Source organism: Mytilus galloprovincialis, chromosome 2, assembly GCF_965363235.1.
Source record: "Mytilus galloprovincialis chromosome 2, xbMytGall1.hap1.1, whole genome shotgun sequence".
Classification (NCBI taxonomy): Eukaryota; Metazoa; Mollusca; class Bivalvia; order Mytilida; family Mytilidae; genus Mytilus; species Mytilus galloprovincialis.
This window is the reverse complement of record NC_134839.1, coordinates 94806758-94827972: the sequence shown is the minus strand read 5'-3', so window position 1 is coordinate 94827972 and position 21215 is coordinate 94806758. Positions and strand designations below refer to the sequence as shown.

The following is a 21215-nucleotide window of genomic DNA, read 5'->3' as shown; positions in this document are numbered from 1 at the left end:
GATTGACGTGAGGGCAATGCACTCTGGCCAACCCCATTAGGGAATTGACGGCTTGAAGCCGTCTTTCCCCCAAAAAAAACAACCTATTCAGACACAATGAAATTCCTTGGAAATTCAGTTCTTTTGCAAACATTAGCTCCTCAGTTTTTTTTACATCTTTATTCTATATTCCTCTGCTCTTCAAAGGCAGCACAAATGGAAAGTTCAGTCAATTAAGTAATCAATATATAGGTAATTTTTAAATATATTTGCATGAAGATTTTTTGTTATAGACATATTATAGTTGTGCACATCATTTTGAGGTGCCAAAGGAAATTGACCTAAATATGAGCATGTGCCAACTTCTAAAGTACTTAAAATATTTGCATATTTTCGAATGAATTCTAATGCATTTATCTTGAAATTCTATTTTGAAAATAAGAACCAACAGTTATTTAAAACTTGTAGACAGATACTTTTTGACACTAAAAAATCAATCCAAATCAAGTTTTACTTAGATTTCATATTAGGTTGAAAGCCCCGCACTTTCAATTTTTCTACTTTTGGAGGCCAAATTCAGAATATCATGTTCTATATATATATATATATATTTATAAATAAAGTTTGTTGAATCAGATAACATAATTTTCAGTCATTTTGAACATGCCAGTTGATGGAATATTGCATTACAAGCAAAACAAAAATCTACCATTATGTTGAATATGATTTAAATTTCTACATTTTGTTTTATCTGAAACAATCCAATACAGTCCAATATCCAGGCCACAGAAACAGAACCTATCTTCTCCTTTCTTATCAGCTCATTATGTGAGTTGTTGTCATGGACAACAAAAATGTAGCATTTTGATAAAGGTCCAGTATTTGGTGCATGATAAGGCACAGTTGGTATTTTAGGGATGTGGTCAAGCTTTGGTTCTCTAGTTAGAATCTGACCACCACCAGATTTAACCAGTTCTATCAAGTCTTCTTTTTGAGGAGTTGGATATTCAAAATTTCCACTGAAATAAAACTGGTAACCATCAAATAACTTTGGTTGCTGAAAAAGCAAGGAAAATAATCTGTTAAATTTCATAAGTTCTCTATCAAATCATTATAAAACCACTGTAGTCCCAAAAATGCTTAGTAACAAGAGGCTCTCAAGAGCCTGAATCGCTCACCTGGTAAACAATGCCTTATTGAACATATTGAACCATGCCAGGCAAACATGTACAGCTAACAATTCTTCAATATTACAAATATATATGACTTACTGTTTATAAATAAAGAAAATGAGACCAAAACACAAACACTTCCAAATCCATTCAGTAGTTTCAGAGGAGAAGATTTTTTAAAGTTAGCAAATATGATGAACAAATTGTGAAAAATTGTCATTAAAAGGACATTTACCCCTTAAGGGGTCAATTGACAATTTTGGTCATATTAACCTATTTGTAGATCTTACTTTGCTGATCATTTTTGCTGTTTACAGTTTATCTTTATCTATAATGATATTCAAGATAATGACAAAAAACTGCAAAATTTCCTTAAAATTACCAATTAAGTGGCAGCAACCCAACAATGGTTTGTTTGATTCGTCTGAAAATTTCAGGGCTGATAGATCTTGACCTAATGAACATTTTTACACCATGTCAGATTTGCTCTAAATGCTTTCGTTTTTGAGATATAAGCCAAAAACTGCATTTGACCCCTATGTTCTATTTAAAGTAAGGGCGGCCATGTTTTTTGACGGATCAAAAATCGATGCACACACTTTGTGCAGGATAATCTAAGGAACTATCATGCTAAGTTTCATCCAAATCCATTCAGTAGTTTCAGAGGAGAAGATTTTTTAAAGTTAGCAAATATGATGAACAAATTGTGAAAAATTGTCATTAAAGGACATTTACCCCTTAAGGGGTCAATTGACAATTTTGGTCATATTAACCTATTTGTAGATCTTACTTTGCTGATCATTTTTGCTGTTTACAGTTTATCTTCATCTATAATAATATTCAAGATAATGACCAAAAACTGCAAAATTTCCTTAAAATTACCAATTAAGTGGCAGCAACCCAACAATGGTTTGTTTGATTCATCTGAAAATTTCTGGGCTGATAGATCTTGACCTAATGAACATTTTTACCCCATGTCAGATTTGCTCTAAATGCTTCCGTTTTTGAGATATAAGCCAAAAACTGCATTTGACCCCTATGTTCTATTTTAAGTAACGGCGGACATGTTTTTGACGGATCAAAAATCGAAGCACACATTTTGTGCAGGATAATCTAAGGAACAATCATTTTAAGTTTCATTCAAATACATTCAGTAGTTTCAGAGGAGAAGATGTTTGAAAAATTGTTAACGACGACAGACGACGACAGACGCCAAGTGATGAGAAAAGCTCACATGGCCTTTTAGGCCAGGTGAGCTAAAAAAGGATATTTGCACACTGAGCATTTTAGCCCTTATATATGACAATCCAAAAAAATCCAACATATTTGGATGGTGAAACAACATTAATGTATCAATGTCTGTTGAGCTCTGGCAAACATTGTTATTTCCCATTAAAAAAATTATACATTATGTTAAGTGGTTACAAAAAATTTACATAATATATGTGTGGTTCCATTTAAGATGTCGTCTAAGACATGCATACTTCTTTTTTCATTCCAATAATGATATGAAAGCAATCCCCTTAAAGAAACAAACATTAATTAACAGCAACATATATATTTTTCTCCCTTGAAAATTACTTTTTTTCTTCTTGTTAAAGGCTGAAATTTCTCACCTACATAACTAACCATGGTTGGATTTATGTTGACCATTTAAGGTTATACAAACTATAAACTTTGTCAGACGGATGTATCCCTTATTATAGTGGCCCAGAAACAAACCTAATCATGAAAACTAAACTTTGACATAACAATGAGATCAAGGTCAGATAATCCCCTGTCAAAGACACTTACACCTTACAATTATCCCATACACAACTTTTGACCTTTTGCTTATAGTATCCAAGAAAACAAACCAACACAAAAACTAAGCATTGGCAAATAAACCATGTGAAGATCAGATAAATGCTGCAAGACTGGCATGTATACCTTACATCAATCCATACACAAAATATCAACAGCACCAAATAGTAATCTATGTCTTTCATTTTTTGACTTTCATTGCAGTTGACTGAAAAATTATTAATCTCTTTTAAGGAAGAACAGGTTTTAGCTTCTGTAAGATGTAGTGACTATTTGATCCAAGTGTCAATGAAATGAAAATATTCATTGGACGGACTAACCGATGGACAGAAAGATAGAGGTAAAACAGTATACCTCCACTTTTTTAAAGCAGGGTTAAAGAGGAGGGTATAAAAAGATATTCTTTTCTTTGTTGTACGCAGAATACACAGTAGATTTATAACAGATTTACCATAAAAAGCCAGATAGATAATTTACCTGATTTTTCCTGTTGATCCTGCCTTTCTCTGCTGCATGAGATTCAATGTTCTGACTTGAACCAGGAATCTCAAATGCTTCTTCACAGACTTTATGGCCAAATTCCAAACACATGTTCACCCCTAAAATAAAAAACAAAACAGAACAATATTAACTGAAATCTTTACTGCTATTAAAAATCATGACATATTTAACTTTTCTTTAAACAATAAATTTATCAAATTGTCTGTTGGGGAATACAGTGAAAAAGTAAAATTAAGAAAAAATGCTACATGAAGCTGTGTGTATTGTTGCGTGTTTGATTTTTTACATTGGCAAGAGGTATAGAGGGAGGAGTTGAGATCTCAAAAAACATATTTAACACCGCTACAAATTTAGCTGGTCCCAAGTCAGGAGCCTCTGGCCTTTGTTAGTCTTGTATGAATTTTGATTTAAGTTTCTTGTATATATTTCGGAGTTTTGTATCATGTCCATTATCACCGAACTAGTATATATTTTTATTTAGGGGCCAACTTAGGCATCCATCTGAGTGTGGGAGTTTCTCACTGCATTGAAGACCCATTGGTGACCTTCGGTTTAGTTGTTGTCTCTTTGACACATTCCCCATATCCATTCTCAATTTTATAGGTTTAATAATATATCTTTTAAATTACTTTTACTGAAAGTATAAATGTTTGACAGTTTTAGTAAACTGTTGATAAAGAGGTAGATACATCTCACCACTATGAATTGAATACAGATGTTATAAATGAGTCAAAATTCTTCATTAAAATAAAACAAGAGTGCACATGCTGAAATGTATCACCTTCTTTAATAATCATTGACATTATGTTGATAGTCCTAAATATAAAGCTTTATTACAACTGTCACATAAACTAAAACAAGAAAACTAAATATTGACCAATGAACCATGAAAATTAGGTCAAAGTCAGATGAACCATGCGAGGCAGGCATGTACAGCTAACAATTCTTCCATACAACAAATATAGTTGACCTATTGCTTATAGTTTAAGAAAAACAGACCTAACACAAAAACTTACAACTGAGCAAATAACCATGAAAATGAGGTCAAGGTCAAATAAAACCTGTGCGACTAAGATGCACATCATCAAATATAGTTGACCTATTGCATATAGTATTAGAAAAAAAGACCAAAACTAAAAAACTTAACTTTGACCACTGAACCATGAAAATGAGGTCAAGGTCAGATGACACCTGCCAGCTAGACATGTACACCTTACAATCATTCCATACACTAAATATAGTTGACCTATTGCATACAGTATAAGAAAAACTGACAAAACACACAAGAGTGCACATGCTGAAATGTCTCGCCTTCGTTACTAATCATTGATATTATGTTGATAGTCCTAAATATAAAGCTTTATTACAACTGTCACATAAACTTAACATTAACCAAGATAACTAAACAAAGACCAATGAACCTTGAAAATGAGGTCAAAGTCATATGAACCATGCAAGGCAGGCATGTACAGCTAACAATGCTTCTATACAACATATATAGTTGACCCATTACTTATAGTTTAAGAAAAATAGACCAAAACACAAAAACTTAACACTGTGCAATGAACAGTGAAAATGAGGTCACGGTCAAATAAAACCTGCGCGACTGACATAAAGATCACAAAATATTTCCATACACCAAATATAGTTGACCTATGGCATATAGTATTAGATAAAAAGACCAAAACTCAAAAACTTAACTTTGACCACTGAACCATGAAAATGAGGTCAAGGTCACATGACATCTGCCCGCTAGACATGTACACCTTACAATCATTCCATACAACAAATATAGTAGACCTATTGCATATAGTATGAGAAAAACAGACCAAAACACAAAAATTTAACATAACCACCGAACCATGAAAATGAGGTCAAGGTCAGATGACACCTGCCAGTTGGACATGTACACCTTACAGTCCTTCCATACACCAAATATACTAGCCCTATTGCTTATAGTATCTGAGATATGGACTTGACCACCAAAACTTAACCTTGTTCACTGATCCATGAAATGAGGTCGAGGTTAAGTGAAAACTGTCTGATAGACATGATGACCTTGCAAGGTACGCACATATCAAATATAGTTATCCTATTACTTATATAATAAGAGAGAATTCAACATTACAAAAAATATGAACTTTTTTTCAAGTGGTCACTGAACCATGAAAATGAGGTCAAGGACATTGGACATGTGACTGATGGAAACTTCGTAACATGAAGCATCTATATACAAAGTATGAAGCATCCAGGTCTTCCACCTTCTAAAATATAAAGCTTTTAAGAAGTAGGCTAACGCCGCCGCCGTAGCCGACGCCACCGGATCACTATCCCTATGTCGAGCTTTCTGCAACAAAAGTTGCAGGCTCGACAAAAACCTCAACTATAACCACTGAACCATGAAAATGAGGTCAAGGTCAGATGACACCTGCCAGTTTGACATGTACACCTTACAGTCCTTCCATACACTAAATATACTAGACCTATTGCTTATAGAATCTGAGATATGGACTTGACCACCAAAAGTTAACCTAGTTCACTGAGGCTTAAATTAAAATATTGTTTGTTTGCCCTTTACCGACCGACCCTATAAATTCGTTCCGACTGAAAATCTTTTATTTGTATCTACCAGCAATATTTTATTTTATTTTTTTTTCCCTTCCTACCGAAAATCTTACATTTGTATTTCCCGCTCAAAACTTTTTTACCGGAATCCACGGGTTTTATCTTCCCCGTATAAGGTTAAGTCCATTTGGTATCACGTGAGCTTTTGGCATGAACACTTGCATTTAGAGATTCAAAGCATTTGATTGATGTTGATGTTGAAAGTATGACGAACGTTGCCCTTTATACTTGAAGAAAAAAGTTTGTCCAATACAAAATTATCAACGTGTGTACAAAATATTTTGTTAACGGATGTTGTATCCTATGTCACGGATGATTTTAGTGATCCGTATATCAAGGATGATTATGTTAATGCCTTCTACCAGCTTTGACGTTTTATTTATATCTGACATGAGCCGAAGTCCTGTAAATCGGAGAATAATTGGCAGTAAAATCGCCAAGTTTTCCTTGCAGACCATTTATAAATGCGATGTAAAATACGTGACATTTGAGTTTCAAGTCTTTTAGATTTTTCAAGTATTGATAACACTGGGACACACGAAAATTTGAACACTCAGTCTCAAGGGTTGTAAGTAAAGTAAGATAAATGCTTAGTATTAGCTCTTTTAACTGGTTGCATGATGATGATGGTGGGAAATGCTCTGCCAGGCAGTGGCTTTATATTCTAGTCAAATATTTTTTTCTATTTCACAGATATCATCTCTGATAATTCTGAGACTACTATAATTTCAGTTCAAATTTTGATAAAATTGGTAGAAAGTCGGAATGCTATAGATGGGGGTAGGAGGATCCTGATCCTGCAATCCCGAGCTTTAAAACAGGAAATCCTGAGCTCCCAAATTAAAATAAATTTAAATTCTGCTTCCCGAAATTCGAAAAAACAATTCCTGGAAATCCTGAAATCCGGAGCTTAAAAACACCCAATCCCGGAGTCCCGATAAAGGTCCTACCTCCCATAATAGATTGCACATTGTACAGCTGTTTCACAAACCATGCTAGGGAGATATATTTGATATTAATAAATCTTTCAGTTAAGTTGTTATATAGCGTACATAAGGTACATGTACGTAGTACAGAATATCAGTGCAAGTTAAAACTAATAAAAGTTTCAGGCATATAATTGTTGAAAATATGCTCGAGCCCTATATTTTGATATTTGAAAACAAATAGTAGTGCATATGAATTAACTTCACATTCTACATGATAATTTTTTTTCATAACTTCCAGCTGGTACTATTTAGAAACTTTAATAAAAGTAAAGATCAGTAAAATCGATTATTCTTAAAACAAAGCAAATACAGACAAAAATGATGTCATGCATATATTGTATCTATAAAATAAAATATTATACCTACCTGCCTACCCATAACAAAAAATGTACCGAGCCATGTTATTTTATGGGAAAGAAAAAGAAAATATTTTACCTACCTACCTACCCTGTTTCAAAAAATAGGGTCTGAAAAGGGCAAACAAACAATATTTTAATTTAGGCCTGATCCATGAAATGAGGTCGAGGTCAAGTGAAAACTATCTGACGGGCATGAGGATCTTGCAAGGTACACACATACCAAATATAGTTATCCTCTCACTTATAATAAGAGAGAATTTCACATTACAAAAAATCTTAACTTTTTTTTCAAGTAGTCACTGAACCATGTAAATGAGGTCAAGGACATTGGACATGTGAATGATGGAAACTTCGTAACATGAGGCATCCCAGACTACGCGAATGAATTTTATTTTTACAGGACATTCGGTCTGGTAAGCATCCTAGCTTTACCAGACCGAATGAAATTTTACCAGACCAATTTTTTTTTTACATCTAATTGTATATTATCCGACAAAAAACAACAAACATATGACTTTTTTGTGCCCTACTCCTCCCCAAAATGCACAAATTAAAACAAAATGATGTAACAAGAGGGGATATTGTTATGAAAGTTGTGCACAATTGCTTGAATGCATTTCAGTGAAGAGTAACGTCCCATTTTATTGGGTTTTGACAATGTTTGTGAACTAAACATAATTTAGAGTTTCTGTATAAAATATTATTTCCTGTTTCTTCTTTCTTTTTCATATATCTTTTGGTTTTCAATTCTTGTGGTTATATTTCATAGCTAAATTTTGTGATCTGCTTGGATTTTTATTCATTTATTGTATTCAAATCGGCAAACCCGGAATTATCCTTATCCATTCCCAGAATCTGATCCGGTTTTATTTACATTTCCGGTTGTGCCAATGATGGCATCCATTGTTGTTTTTGACAGTCAGATATGTTTTTACCCGGATTTACACATTACTGGTTGTCGATGTTCGGCATAAAGCTAGCGGTTGAACAAAATAAACATCGCTGTGATGAATAATAAAGATGAAAATGAATTTGAGATCGTTTGGCAATTTTGCTAGAATGTTCCATGAAAAAAAAAAACACCGGACATTCGGACCGGAATTCAACAAAATTTTACCAGACCGATCCATTATTCACCGGATTTGTCCGACGGTCCGACGTATTTCGTGTAGTCTGGCATCCATATACAAAGTATAAAGCATCCAGGTCTTCTAGCTTCTAAGATATAAAGCTTTTTAAGAAGTTAGCGAACACCGCCACCACCACAGCCACCGGATCACTATCCCTTTGTCGAGCTTTCTGCGACAAAAGTAGCAGGCTCGACAAAAATAACAAAAATAACAAAAATGTGTCATAAAAATGAAATGTAATCTAAACAAGCAACAAGAATAAGAATTGCCATTTAGATCCAATTCATTCATCACAGGCTTGAAACATGATGAATGCTCCCCAATCTGAAGCACTAACAGACAATAAGGGATACATTTATAAATAACAAACATGATTATTTTAGAATCTTTCAACATGTTCAAAGCTGTTTTTATGTAAATTCAATTGTCAAACACCCCAAAAAACCGAATTCATTGAAGTTTTCATTTTATTATTCCTGTTGCACCTTTCTTTTCATTTGAAAACATTATCAACAGTAAAACATATTTAAAGGAAGGCTATAAACTAATTTAAGAAAGCTCTTATTTGTAGTTAAAATCAAAATGCAACAAAAATCTTAAACAAGTTAATATGAGTTAGAAAATTAGGGTATTCCGTTAACAAATAGTTGATATATGTTGAATCTGAAAATGCATCACACAGTAGTTTGTGAACACAAAGCCTGGTTTAAATTTCATTTCTAAGAAGAATGAGATGGACAGACATAGGCTAAGAAAAAAAGGACACACATCAAACCCTAGTTTAAGAGCAGAGATATAACTAATATAAATATACATACATTCAAAATTGACAATCCATTTGCCATTAACAACACCATGCATGTATTTAAATGTTCTTGCACACATTCCCTCTTTATTACAGGATGTTACTATATGTGTTACTGAAATATACAACAAAAGAGTGTTATTAAAGTGAACTCTGTATCAATTACCTAACATCAATAGATCAAAAGCATGTTATCACATAGACATTTGTCTCAAATCATCCAACTCGTATAGCAAATTAAATGGTGTTTTAATATGATGTCCTTATTATGCTTTGTAAACAAAGTCATGTTCTAATTAGCACAAACTATGTTTGACACATGTGCACAAATTAACAGTTCATATGCAATGTTACTCTAATAAAATATATACATTTTAGAAGCTTACAACTTTTATTATATATTGTTTATCCAACAACATTTATTTACCCTGCTTTTAGTTTATAAACTTGTCAGATATAAAAATGTGATGTTCAGACTCCACGGGGAGGAAACGAGAACAGTCAAACTTTTAAAGATATTTTCGTACGCTTGACCTATCAAAATACTGTATTTGTCCTATTAGAAACAAAATAATTTCTTCATGTCATGCTCTATGCTCATTTTAACATGAGTAGGTATTATGTATGACCACATTTTATACGTTGCTAATGCTCAGAGTAAAATATCGACAAATATAATGCCTACCCATGTTAAAATGAGCATGGAACATGACAAGAAGGGATTATTTCATAACTATCACAAAGACATTGCTTTAAAATTATCTTACTTATATTATCTTATTATCCTTATCGAAAGGAGTGCCATCATACCTTCTACACAACACTATAAAAAGCTAAACAATCACCAATATTTCAAATATGCTGCAGAATATTTTCTCTCTAAAAAAATCTTATAATCACTTGTTTGGATAACTTTTAAAAAAGTTCCCCCAAAATGGATTTTCTGAATGAAAACTTCATATTCTAACTGAGTACAATGTCATTCTTGTTTAACAAATCTGACAAAAATTGCATTTACCAAATGTTAGATATTAGGAATGAAAAGAAGAAGAAGTTTTTTGTTTGAAAATGTGATGTTCTGCTCGTTTATATATGTGTAACATTTTGTAGAGTCAATGCTACAGAAAAGCGTTTATTCTATCAAAAATTCTCTGGCTTTAAACAGTTTAATGCACATATAACACAAATACTGTCTAAGACACATAAACCTGTGTTTACCTTCAGGGCAGAAATCTTCTACCACTCTGCCCTGTATAACAGTTGCACACTTCTGCAGTAAAATTTTCTGCTCTCTAGATAAAGCTGTGTGCAGTAAACAAGGCTGCTGGTATTCTAGTACATCTACAACCTGAAAATAAATTAGTAGCTCTGGTTACAGACATGAATGAAATTAAATCTCTATTTTTATCGTGCAGCCCTGAAGTATAAGACATGGGAACACTCATCCAGCAGAAACAGTGACATCTTTCATGATTTGTATAAACTTTATTTTTCAGCAGTTTTCAGATCTGAATAATAAGTATCTCAAATACAAAGACTGTATTGTCTAAGTTTTTGTAGTGTATGGTATATGTTCATAGATTTGATCCTGTTTTATGAAATTATTTGATGTTTTAATGTGAAGCATCTATTACTGTGCTGATTCCTCCAAAACCTTTCTCAAAACATAAAGAGAGCATTATAGCATCAAGGATCCTTTGTTCTATATGAGTATGCTTTATAAAAGCAGGTTTTCAATTTTTAACAAATAATGCTATTTCAAATCTTTATTTGGTGCTAATAGAAATACAGGGTAGAACACTGTAATGAACTCTACACAAATCTCCAACATGCTACGTGTCAATATTTCAATATCAGTAAGATCTCTAACATAAAAAAAGGTCAGATACTTGGGAGATTTCCTTAAGTCAGAAAACTTTTTAGGTCAATTTTTTTTGTTCAGTTGAACTTGTAGTTCAAGATTTGTTACAATACTACTCTATGAATAACTTTATGGTACATTTATCTACAATTTCCAATTAAACTTTGCTTTTCAAGGTAATCTATAATTCACACACAAACATCTTTCATAATTTTACAACTAGATAATTTCTAAAGAACTCTGTTGGTTAAGGCTCTTGTTCATGTTTTTTATTCATCATGTTCATATACATGTGTTTTTAAATTAAGACAATTTAACAAGTTCGTGTAGATTAGAATTACACATTTAAATATAGGTACACAGCCTGTAGAGTTTTAAAATTTAAATTTTGTTAAAAAATGCTGCTTGAAATCAGTTATGGAAAAAAAAGATGGGAGATAACTCATGACACCTTTTTAGTCTTTTTAAAATATCTTAACTGCTTACCAGTGGCTACAGATTTTATTTTAAGGCAAGATATAGGTAAATAGGTTAATTATTAATCTCTTATATTAGGACTTAAACAAGTGAAACTGTAGCTTACTGATGATACCCCACTGCAAGTGGGTAATTTTAAAAGTGAAAAAATATGCAAGTGTTGGGTAAACAGGAAGTTGACAAGAGATGAATCTGAAAACACATCACACGGTATAGTTGACATATATAAAGCTTGAAACCAAATTTCAGAAATCCTTGTTTTGTTGTTCCTGAGAAAAATGTAATAAAAATTTTCAACTTGGGTATTATGTGTAAAATTATACAAGTGTTCGGTAAACAGGAAGTTGTTGAGTAATGAATCTGAAAATGCACCACAACAGTATAGCTGATATATTTGAATCCTGAAACCAAATTTCAGTAATCCTGTATTGTAATTACTGAGAAAAAGGCGACGAAAATATTCATGGGACGGAGGGACTGACGGATGGACAGACAGAGGTAAAACAGTATACCCTCCCCCCTTTTTAAAGCGGGCGGTATAAAAGCCGGGGTATAATAATCATTTTTTTTGGTTTATAAAATATTTGACCTCTGTAGTTTTGCCTGCCGTAGTTGTGATATCTGTAGACAATGCAGCTTTCATGTCTTCTGTCACAGCAAAATCTACTGGAGTTAAACCATGGATATTCCTACAAAGAATAAATATTTGGAAATCTGAAAATCAGTGAAATAAGAAATATCTTAAATGCAATAAGCCAAAATAAAATTGCAAGTTTACCTAACCTATCCTATGTTTGACTCCTTATTTTCCATCAACATGATAAAGCACTACAAAATGACGATGTTTCCCCAAAAACAAGAATGTGTCCATAGTACATGGATGCCTCCACTAGCACTATCATTTTCTATGTTCAGTGGACAATGAAATTGTGGTCCAAACTGGAATTTGGCATGAAAATTAAAAAGATCATATCATAGGGAACAAGTGTACTAAGTTACAAGTTGATTGGACTTCAATTTCATAGAAAACTACCTTGACCAAAAACTTTAACCTGAAGCAGAACAGAAGGACGATTAAACTGATGAAAGAACGCAGACCAGAAAACATAATACCCATAAATGGGGCATACAAATATTCTTCAAAGGTAAACCATTGTGAAATAAAATATCTGTACCTTCTAACCTTATTTTTTTATCAGTTGTCAATGAAGCATCAGTAAATGCATATATATTTGTTTGCAATTACAATTTTTTTTATCTTTCCTGTAAAAAAAACACTGGATATTTATTTTATTTTTACTATTGATTGTAGCTACTTTGTAAGAATGGACTTATAGAGCGATGAATTGTAGTAATTTAACAACAATGTAAATAAAGTTAACTGCACAAAACAGATGCTGTTCTTGAATATTCTCACTAACCTACTAGTCAGACATGCTCCATAAGACACAAGTAATCTAACACAATCTAACTGGCCTTGGCGTAAAGCATCGTGTAGGGGTGTATCGTTTTCTGTCCCTGGAACATTTATCATAGCACCATGATCTAACAGCTTCTTGGCTATTTCTGTATGACCATAATGCACTGCTTCATGCTGAAAATAAAACTATTAGTTGTATACATTTTTCTAGGCACTTCAGAATAGGGTGTTGTGAATTGCCTACATGAAAACATACATGTTCAGTTCATATGTAGTTGTTTTTTATAGTGTTGGTATTCCAAAATCTTTAGTTTTCTGTGCAGAGTTTGGTAACTTTTCATTTACTTTTTTTACCATTAGTGGTGTCTGGTTTTTTTTTCAAATTATGGTTTTTAACCAAGGGTGTGACATTACATGTATACAGAACACTCAAGTATAAGGTTACAGTACGTGCAATTAAAGACATTACAGTTATAAGTATCTTTAATAATGACTTTATTTTTTTACAATTGTCCTTCTAATAACATAGTGCACACTTGAATCATAATCATAATGCAATCAGTATAATAATAAATATACTGCCCTTGGATGAAGGTGTTAGGTGATTAACACCTTTGGTTAAAAACACCCGCCACTTCATTTTGAGTGATAATTTTTCCCTCATGCGTTAATCTACTCTAACACCTTGATTCAAGGACAGTATATTTATAATATTCAAGGCCCTTCATTCAAATACAATATACATCTCTGGTATTTAAGAACAAAATGATTGATTTAAATATTTCTTGGATACTAATCGCAAATCATTTTGTTTCAAATTCAGTGGAAGTTCCAGAAATTTTTATAAAGGGGCCCCTCTGACTGGTTTAAGTGGGGCCTGCTCCAGTCATGCTTCAATGATTCCCTATATAATGGACCAAATTTTTTCCACAAAAGTGGGGGCACTGGCCACGGGCCCCCTGGATCCACCAATGAAATAAGCTTTTATAGTGATATTCAAAAAGCTGAAATGAAGAAATATATTTTTATGTTTCTGCAAATAATACATGTTATAAGAAAGGAACATTTCAATTTTTTTTAAAGTGACAAAAATATTTAAAGTATTTCAGTTGTGCTTTACAATTCCTTTTCATGGTAGGTCTACGAATTGGTTATGTTACCAACTGATGACATGACTGTTTCCTTACCAAGGGTGTCCATCCTGCATTATCTCTGGCATTGGGTAAGGCTCCAGCTTTAAGCAATTCTTCAATTCTTTTAATATCTCCCTGAAATATTAAGTAAAGCTACATATAATCAAAACAAGCATTTAAATCATGAGTACTAAGCTCAATCAGTGAATTCTTTTTTTTTACAGATCAGTATAAAGAAGGCTTATTATGTGCCTCTCCCCAGTCAGGAGCCCTCAATTCAGTGGTTGTCGTTTGTTGTTGTATATTACATTTGTTTTTCACTTTTTATTTGTACATAAATCAGGCTGTTAGTTTTCCCTTCTGAAATGTTTTTTATTTTTCATATTGGGGCCTTTATAAGCTGACTATGCAGTATGGGTTTACTCATTGTTGAAGGCCATACTGTGTCCTATAGCTATAATTATTAATTTCTGTGTCATTTGGTTTCTTGTGGAGAGTTGTCTCATTTGCAATCATACCACATATTACTTTTATATCATTTACTACATTTCAAGTTTTGTAACCAAATTTCAATTTTAAAAGAGTATAATATCATAAACCTGTTTTTGAAAATGTAAATATATCACGTATATAATTTGTAACCAACTATTTTAAAACGACTTATGTTGGTGACCTTCTGCTGTTGTCTGTTCTATTTCCATTCTCAATTTTATATCACTATGGCAAAACTAGCCATTAGATCGAAGGTTAAATTTTGAAAGCCTGCATCAACTTGTTACTAAATATGATGCATTCAACTAAAGTTATCTAAGAGAAACAGTTTGTGTCTCATATTGGCAACTTGTTAATCATGACAAATATTGTCTGGTAACTTGCAGGTTGCCAACAGATACTTTACCTTAATAGCAGCTACTTGTAAAGGTGTTTCCCCTTTAGCATTCTTTTTCAGTAAAGGATCAACATTTTTCTTTCCACTTCCTGTTACACTTGTATTCAGCTTGTCCTTGGACTTCCTCTTGCCTTGCTGTTGTGGGGATAGATTTATAGATGGATCACTGCACTGCTGCTTAGGAGAATGACTTCTAGATTTTATGTTACTTGGTTTATTTGGAGATAAACTTCTTCTAGCCTTCTTGTCAGCTGTAGTCATTGCATGTTCATCCCTCAATTCCTGAACTCTATTTGTTACTGCACCAAGAGAATGTCTCCTACTTGGCTTCCCGATAGGAGATGGAGTCTCTGTGTCTGAACTATTAACCTTCATACCTTTAGACCGTGTTCTTAAATTTCGAGTTTGATTCTTGTGTAGTTTCTTCTTTTTATCAGATGTTTTGGTTGTTTCATTTTTAATCATTGTTTCCATTTTGCCATCCTGAACACCATCAAAACTTCCATCTTCAACATCAGTATAATCAAAGTACTGACTCATTGTGGTCTGGTCAATAGGATAATTTGTACCACTTTTCAGTAATTTATTCCCTTTAATCCTGCGTGTCTTTTTATTTTTTGGGGACGTTTGTTCTTCCTCTTCACTTAGAGACATTTCTTCTTCTTCACGTTCTTGGTCTGATTCAAGCAACATTTGAGTCATAGTTCTCTGGTCTGCTGGAACACTTCTCCTTTTTCTTCTATCTTTTGATGATTGTGTTTCTCTTTCATGATCATTCAAGGAGACATCTAACTGCTCCTTTTTATTTTTCATTGAAGTATGGTCTACACCTTTATCAACCTTTTTAGAATTTATCCTATTTCTTGGGGATCTGTATGAACCAATGTTTCCTGCTATGGTTTCTGTTTCACATATCAGATCTGAATGTGACTCTGCATAAAAAAATGGTAAATAAACCTTTGATAAAGGTGGAAAACATAGGATAGTCCCTATAATTTTTATTTCTATTTGTTGTATGTTCTACTTTCTACGTTCTAGATGGTAAAACATAGGATATACCATAAATTTCTGACTCCTATTTGTTGTATGTTAGTACGTTAATTTGTAACCAAATTACTTTTCCAGTATGTTGGGACAATCAAACATATTTCAGTCTCAGGTTATGATACTTGTTAATTTCCCTAGAATGCATAGCTCATGCAATCAAAAAAGGATTACAGCAGTAAAATTTATTTATATAATTACCTCTTTATTGTAAATGTTTGCAAAAAAAGCATTCTTTAGAAAGAGTAGTCATTTATACATACATGTATACATGTAGGAACAATTTTGACATGCTTATTATTTCAATACTAATCAGAACTATTCTAATTTGCAAAAGGTCTTATGCCATGTGTTCCTGTGTATATTTTGTAAACTGCTCATTGTGATGGCTAACTTGTTACTTCAAACCTGATATCTTGTGCTTCTATACTTTAAACCCCTAATATTATTCATAACCATACCAGGTTTTCAAAATTTGATATATGCACATATATGTTACTATTTTTCAGTTATATCATGTAAACAGTATAATATGAAGATGAGGTGTTGTGGTATGTTAACATGAATAAGACAACTATCCATCAAAGTTCAAATGGTGTTGTAGTAAGCAATTATAGACAACCGTATCGTATATTAAGCATACCTGGTTTTTGTGTCTGTACATGGCTGTTGTTATCTGTGTCAGTCAGAACAGCCTCCAACCTCTGGCAAAGTCTTACTACATTATAAATCTGTCGGTTTACCTGCGCTGCTTTTACATTCACATGAACATTACACAGCGGACATTCATTTTTCTCTAGGTTAATATCACAACATGTACTGAAAATTACAATAACACTTTATGACTGCTCCATTTAAACTTAAAAACATGGTATCACACTGCATACTAAATAATTAGCTATTTCGAACATGTCTGGTTATGTCAATTATCAAATACCAAAACAAATTCAGCTCAATAGAGGAAAAACTTCAAAAACAGTATTTCACAAGTTAACCAAAGGATAGAGTCAACATTTAAACATAAGTTATCATTCTTTAAATCAATAATTTAGGATTAACCTATTACTATCAGAAGCAATAAACCGATTGAATCCTAGATAAAAAGATATTCATTTTGGTTGAAATTTTCAAAATTATTTGTATCTTAGACATGATGACAGTAGATAAGTGGCTTTCAAACATTGATTCAAACAAACAAGTCATGCAAGTTGTATTGAGAACTGATTCTTCCTAAGGATCTACATCAATGTATATTGAACATTCAAATGACATCCTAGATTCAGATGTCTTTTTTAATTGTATAAGGTATTTATTAATGTCCATATTGAATCTCCTCAGATACAAATTTAAACAATCCACAGATATAAGCAGGAGCTATTTTAAATACAATACCTTTATCATGTTTACTGTAATTAGTATCTACTTACTTGCAAAATATATGTTCACAGCCACCTAGAGTACATGGACTCTCAGCTAACTTTCCACTACAAAAGATTGATAATACAATGTTCTATTAAAGTATCAACTCAAATAAAAATTTGTCAAACATTGAGAGGTCAGAATTTGATTGATCATATTTAGATAACATTCTTTTCTATTTTGTAGGACTGACATGTACATATAATTTTGCTCGACTGTCAGGTTAACAAAAGTTTTGAGAACTCTGGAAAATGATTATATACAATGATATATATACAAGCACACAATTAGAAAACAATGGCTTACTCAAGAGAGCTTGGAACAGTAACAACTCTTCTAGAAGAATTAAAACTAACACCACTAGAAACTAGAAGATAAATTGCACGTATAACGCTCTTTCATAAAGCCATCCATGAAAGAGTTGCTATACCTATTCCAACGCACATTATAAAACCAAGAAGAACTTTAAGACTCCATCAACCTAACACTAAAAGATATGTACAAATCAGGCCAAACAAATATATCCACAAATACAGATTTTTCCCTAGGACCATCAGAGACTGGAATAAACTACCAGATGAACTATTAGAGATTGAGAGCAGTGAGGAATTCAAGAGCAAACTCACTAAGCTCCTCTGTAGTGGCTAAGCAACACAAACAATAGATACTAGTAGAAAATGTTTTTAACCTGCACCTGTATATAATTTTTTTTACACACTTTTGGAACTATTGTTTGTAAATATAGAAAGTTTATTGTCATGTTTGAAGACGTCAAAAGTTAAACTATACTTGAGTGATGGGTCGAAGTACCCTTTTCGAATGACGACATAGCTTCGGTCATAGATGTAGATATATATGTAATATGCAAGTTACAAAAAAAAATAATTCATACACACTTCGTCCCTATTCACAGGTAATGCTAGTCCAAATAATTATGCCGTCTAGAAAGGCTATTTTTGATTTTGCTGTTATGCCTTCCTAGTCCAATATGCCGTCCAGAAGGCTATATTTTGATTTTGCTGTTACCATGGTTACGCCTTCCTACGACTAAGGCGTCCAAAAAAACTGATCAAAAAGCCTTACTTAAACGGCATAATTATTTGGACAAAGGTAATGTCTGCCTCATATTAGATTATGTCTAGGATAGATTATGATCCACTTTTTGGGAATTCTAATGACATGTTGTGTAAAGGTTTATACGAAAATGGTTATTCAATATATTTTCAAGTGAATTTGAAATAATGTCAGGTTTTTTTATTTTCCTTGTAGGCAGGCGTCACAGAAAGTAAATCAAAGCACCAAAGGGTGCTATAGGCAGTTAATCAAAAACCCAAAGGCAAACTTGGCCACGGTCAGATGAATAGTGTAAAGAATTAGTCGAAATATTTATCTCAGGCATTGTTCTCAGCTATTTCTAAAGTATCAAATAATGCTTGTACAGTAATGTTTATGTTATGCGATCCTACCACTTTCAAAAGTTATTTCCAATTTATATTTATAAAGATTCAATGTCTGAGATTATACACATACACTGTCCTATGTTAGGGGCGAGTTTTGTGCCAGTTAAGATGTTTAAGCCGCCACATTCTGTATGTACCTGTCCATAGTGAGGACCCACTAATGCGGTGATTGTTGATGTATATCATATTTATTTTTCATAATTGTTTTGTACATTTTTAAAAATTTTATTAATTTCTTGTGTATACTTCTGATTTTAGTATGATGTCCAAGTTATTGTAAATGCTCTTTTGTTCCGACGTTGGAAAGTTCCAGGCGGAAAGAACTAACTAGCCGAAAAGTTCTCCAGAACTTATTAACTACATTGTAGTTACTTTGTTCTTCCTCTGGTTTAACAGTTCCACCTGAACAAGTGACTAGTTGAAATAGTTTACATTTTTGTTATCATGGTTATTGTGTTAAGGGGCCAGCAAAAGCAATCCTTTGGGTGTAGGAGTTTCTCCCTGCATTAAAGATCCATTGGTAACCTTCAACTGTTGTCTGCTCTAAGATCTGGTTATTGTCTCTATGACACATTCCCCATTTTCACTCTCGATTTTTTTTACGTCTCAAATTATAACTGAATTAAAATATGTTGATTACGGTTTAACTGTCTTCCATTACTAATATCATAATAAAAAAACATTTATTTAAACTTTCAATAACTGTAATAGTAAGAATTAAGAAAAACTTGTTTGTAACTTCAACTAGAACTTGTTGAAAACATATTAAACGTTTCTCGAGTCTCGTTAGTCGACTCGTTACCTTTATATCGTATCATGCGATTTCTTTTCTTATTATTTTCATGGGGAAATCGTTTACCAGCATAAAGTTGCTGAAGGAACCGCATAGAATTGATTCAATAACACTTAACGATTGTTTAAATGTGAAAAATTACAAAAAGAAACATATAAAAAAGTCGTATTTTCTATACCGGAAATCGAAAAGTCCTTGTAAATCAAAAACAATTACGGTGTGATACGTGTCACAGATTCGGACTTAATATTTTACAAAATATGCGACTTTGAAGTTAAATAATGCCGTCCTTTAGAAAACAGTTGTTAAAGTTTACATCACAATATTTATTGAACCACATCGAGCTTAAGCAAAGCAAGTGTAGCATTATGTTACATTGTGTAACACCAAAGCGAAACAATCTTAAAATGACCTTGACATCGACCAATCAGAAAACTACAATAACAACAACTTAATTTGACAAGCATGAAGGTGATTTGCTAGAAATCGGAATAATATTAACAAGAAAACAAATGAGCATTCATTAAAGATTACTGAATAAAGATGATTTAAATAATCTCAATCAGACAAAAAAACGAATAAAATGATTATTAATAAAGTACCGATGTATCATCAGAATTCTCCCAATTTAAAAGGTACGTAAATTTCGTCTTCTATGTAATTTGAAATTGCCGCCAACTTATAGCAGCTTATTAATAGACTACTGACGTATGTAATACGTATCGATGACAAACAATATTCCTACGACTTTTGCCATCTGGGAAATGTAAACGACTCATCTTTATAGATTTTCAGCGATCAAATATTTCATACAATTGTTCTTTGACATCTTAACCCACAGCACAGGGGGTAATAAACTATAGAAGGATTTCTATCGAGCACTACTTCCTATGTGCAACTTCAAAACTTTTGGGAAAATCGACGACCATTTAACGTTTTTATGGTAATATTTTTTATATTCCAAAATAAAAAGTATGAAAAAAGTGCCCAATTAGTTATAAGTAACATGATAGCCAGCCAGATAATAAAAGCGGCACATATTTCAGCATTTATTGGGTAGAACATAAATCTAGGGTGCTCGCATAAAGCAACTTAACTGCTTAAAAAATAGCCTTGCCAGACGTCATGATTTGTTGGACGACAGGAGTAGGAGTGGCCGAACTGGTAAATCGACGAAATGTCTTGCTTCCTTATATTGTTCCTACCAAGATTTACACTTTAACAAATTCTGTAGATCTTTTAATGCTTCAAATGTTTCAGGAAACTCTGTTGATGTCATGTTTATGATACATTAAATGTATGATTAAAATTCTCTCAACTTTGTTTTTGTTTTTCCGCGCCAAAATAAATTACCGG

General features: G+C 32.7%; 1 protein-coding gene across 1 annotated transcript; it reads right to left on the bottom strand.

Annotated features, from left to right (window-relative positions):
* Window positions 1-568: 568 nt before the first annotated feature.
* LOC143064949 (BRCA1-associated RING domain protein 1-like) lies at window positions 569-21214 on the bottom strand. Its single transcript, XM_076238187.1, has 11 exons — window positions 21065-21214; window positions 17615-17671; window positions 16831-17006; window positions 15153-16075; window positions 14309-14389; window positions 13123-13295; window positions 12291-12390; window positions 10582-10711; window positions 9377-9478; window positions 3432-3553; window positions 569-1036 (listed from the first exon to the last, which is right to left on the bottom strand). The coding sequence occupies exons 1-11, from the start codon at window positions 21136-21138 to the stop codon at window positions 707-709; spliced, it is 2268 nt and encodes a 755-aa protein (XP_076094302.1). The 5' UTR covers window positions 21139-21214; the 3' UTR covers window positions 569-706.
* Window position 21215: the final 1 nt, after the last annotated feature.

Bases quoted from the DNA above. Each gene is read 5' to 3' on its own strand.
- LOC143064949 (XM_076238187.1), bottom strand. From the start codon at position 21,138: ATGACATCAACAGAGTTTCCTGAAACATTTGAAGCATTAAAAGATCTA. The intron at 12,391-13,122 runs GTTAGTGAGAAT...TATTCTTTGTAG, and splicing joins GGAGCATGTCTGACTAGTAG to GAATATCCATGGTTTAACTC. The intron at 10,712-12,290 runs GTCAAATATTTT...ATTTATTTTCAG, and splicing joins CGGCAGGCAAAACTACAGAG to GTTGTAGATGTACTAGAATA.